At 52.2% G+C, this 3192-nt stretch overlaps 2 protein-coding genes across 2 annotated transcripts; one reads left to right on the top strand and one right to left on the bottom strand.

Moving 5' to 3' along the window:
- Positions 1 to 32: 32 nt before the first annotated feature.
- Positions 33 to 407, top strand: SNRPG (small nuclear ribonucleoprotein polypeptide G; the record flags this gene model as incomplete). Its single annotated transcript, XM_009873220.1, has 2 exons — positions 33 to 174; positions 357 to 407. Coding segments are annotated over 2 exons (193 nt in total), but the record flags the coding sequence as incomplete, so codon positions are not given.
- A 1024-nt stretch (positions 408 to 1431) lies between these two features.
- On the bottom strand, positions 1432 to 3188 carry PCYOX1 (prenylcysteine oxidase 1). The gene is given in 4 exon segments (XM_009873219.1): positions 1432 to 2090; positions 2267 to 2419; positions 2534 to 2745; positions 3148 to 3188. Coding segments are annotated over 4 exon segments (1065 nt in total).
- Between the last annotated feature and the right edge of the window lie 4 nt (positions 3189 to 3192).

Here is a 3192-nt window from a genome sequence, read left to right as displayed (position 1 = left end):
TTTTGTGTCCCCTGCTTCTCGCTCACACCCAGCCCTCAATTTCTTGCAGTGAAGTTAAACGGCGGCCGACACGTCCAGGGGATCCTGCGGGGCTTCGATCCCTTCATGAACCTCGTCATCGACGAGTGCGTGGAGATGGCGCCGGGTGGGCAGCAGAACAATATCGGCATGGTGGTGAGTGCTGCGGGCCGCCCGCCGGCCTGCAGAAATACTTGGGTTATGTAAAAAAAGAGGGGAATTTACCTCCGTTTTCCTCAGCTTTTTAGGGAGGTCACTACAGGGGAGGGATTTGCCAGGCTTAGGAGCGGTGAACAACCATCAGCCACCTCTTACCAGCCACTCTGAACTTTTTTTAGGTGATAAGAGGAAACAGCATCATCATGCTGGAAGCCTTGGAACGGGTATAGCGTCGGAGAAACCTGCCTCCTCGCCACCCGTGACGAGTCCCGACCCACCTCTTTTGTTTACTGAAGCTTGCCTGAGCGTAAACTTATTTTTTTGTTAAATAAATTTTTGTAATGGTTGACGTAACTTGTGTCAGTTGTGTTTTGGAGGAGCCGAAGCGCTTCAGTTCTTCAGCGCAGCGGGGACCGTTGCGGATTCCCCTTTAAAAGAATGGAAAGGCTTCATTTATTAAAGTGGATGCTAAACCGGTGTCCTTCCTCTTAAGTATCTCACACAGAACAAGCTACGGAGCTGTGTTGTGTTTGTGTAGCGTGTTACTGGTTCTTAATGGGCAGGAAAATGCTCAAATGCCTCTGTGAAGAAGGCAGCAGCAGCACCTTTTCAACCAGGGTGTTAATTTTATTTGCACTGGTGACATTCAGACACAGTTGAAATACTAGATTACAGTCACGGGATGCAATATTTTTGCGGAAAAGGGTTTTTACCTACTCAAACCTTGTTTGTAGGGTCAGCTCATCTAAATTATTAATGTGTTCACACTCGACGACGCGAGGGCTTGCCTTAATTTACCCGTTTCGGCTACTCGTGCGCTCCCAGCAGACCAGCCTCCCCCCACCAAAAAAAACCCCAAACTAAACCTACAGTCCTTGCTCTGGAAGCACAAAATGCAGCCCCGCGTCCCACCCCCAAGGAATAACTACTCGATCCACCCTTCAGAAAAGAGCCGAGGCGGAGAGAGCTACAGTCAACGAGTCACTTTTTCCCTGCCCAAAAAAAGCATTTGGAGAGGGAGAGGGATGTGCAGGGGTTCATCACAGTGAGGCAGGTCCTGAGTTGGGCACTTTTGGGGTCAATATGGCCTTTAAAATTTATTTAATCTCGGGTAGGGCTGAGATCGAGGAGCTTCCTCGGGAGTTTCCTCGTGGAAGGGCCGGCTCGCTCAGGAAATCTCTCTTCGCCGCTGTTCTTGGCTCCTCGCCGGGGTTAAGCTAATTTGTTAGTCTAACTCTGGCTCAAGAGCTGCGCTCAGAGCTCCGTTTTCAGCTTCTCGTGCAAATCCTCCTGGTCGATGCGGTCGGCGTTGCCGTACCAGCGGTGGTAAGCGAGCAGGGCGGCGTTCTTGGCGGCGATGGCGCTCATCTCCATGGCGCTGGCGGCCCGCTCGATGCCGTTCAGGTAGTAGACGTTGTCGTGGAGGACGACGGGAGGGCATTTCTCCGGGGTGCTGTAGTGGGGGTACGCCAACCACTTCTTCACTTCGACCGAGTCGTAAGAGGAGAACAGGAGGTTGAGCTGCTCTTTGGTGAGTGGCTCTTCGGAGAAAACCTTCCAGACGGCCGAGCGCAAGGGCGGCTCGCTTTCGGCGCTCGCGTCCCCCACGGGTGACACCACGCCCAGGCTGTTGATGAAGAGTTTGGGATTCTCCACGGTGAGGATGGCACCGAGATGAAAGGCGGACGGGTCCTGGTAACCGAAGAAGGAGGCGTTTAAGCGGCCGTGCACCAAGGTCGTGACGGTTTGGTGGTAAGGGTTTGGGAACTCTGGCACGGGAGGGTCAAAGTTCTTGAAGGTGATGTTGGCCATCTTGCGGCCCAGCGGCGTGGCGATGATGACGATGTCGTACATCTCCCCCGTCAGCCCTGACGTAGTGTTGTAAGTGACGTAGTAGAGCTTCACCGGGTCCCCTGGGGAGAAGAACTCGGTTATTCCGCTCCTGGGATTGGAGGGAATCCTGTTTGTCCCTCAGACAGACACCAGGGTCCTAAAATCACTTTTTTAAAACACTAATTGCACCTCATCGTGAGCTGAAGTAGCTCCAGCGGCTGGAACCCACCACAGAGAAAAAGCAAACCCAACTCACCTGTGGGTCCTGGTCTGATTTTTGGCTCTATGGACAAAACCGTACCAGGGATAACATCAGCTTTGGAAGCGTAGATAAGGCCAGTGCAGACAAGGTTGTTCCCTCCTTTTACTGCCCACAGGCCCGAATCCACCCCTGCCAGGGAAACAGCACCTACAACGAAAACAACAATCATTAGAGCAGCTCGTTTGGGGAGTGGCTGAAACAGAAAGAGCACGAGGTCCCTGGGATGGACTTTTTTGGGAGGTTACCCAACGGGATGCTCACCTACGAAGGCGTGGACGTTGATGCCTTGCCCGTAATTGACTCTCATGGCAGGACAAACCACCTCGTTGAGGAATTTGTGAGAGAAGCCGGCTTTCTGCATGGCTTCGTCGATGGTTTGGTTCAGCAAGAGGGTGAAGTCGTTCCCACCGAGGGCGTGAAGCAGGCGCTCGTTACTGCTGAAGGCGTAGTCGTGCGTCTGGTAGCGATAGATCCTATGAAAAGGGGACAAGAAATAGGCGGTCGGTCGCTGTTAATTATCTTTATTGCCCACAGAGGCTGCGGAGGATCCCGAGAGTTTTGCAGCCCTTCATGGAAGGTGAAAGGCTTGTTCTTCCAGCAAAGCCACAGCCTAAGTAGACCTAAACCTTCGTTATTTATTTACTGATCTTTCCTAACGAAAAGCACTTTATGCACAGTTACGAATTTAATTCTCTTCTTGCTCACCTCGAGCTTTTTCTTTAAAAAAACCCGAAAACGAGCAGCAACGGAAAGAAGGCAACCGAAGCCTCAATGTATGATTTTGCCAACGTTTTTACAACAACTCGGCAGCAGATTTTTGCACCTTTCCCCACGGCCGCTTTCCCAAATTTTCCCCAGCGTTGGGCCCACCGCACCTCATGAACTTGTCCAGGATCTCCTACCCCCACCTGTACATCCGC

Source organism: Apaloderma vittatum, unplaced genomic scaffold (genome assembly GCF_000703405.1).
Source record: "Apaloderma vittatum isolate BGI_N311 unplaced genomic scaffold, ASM70340v1 scaffold39197, whole genome shotgun sequence".
NCBI lineage: Eukaryota > Metazoa > Chordata > Aves > Trogoniformes > Trogonidae > Apaloderma > Apaloderma vittatum.
The sequence above is the reverse complement of the archived record's forward strand: the minus strand, read 5'-3'. Positions and strand labels throughout refer to the sequence as shown.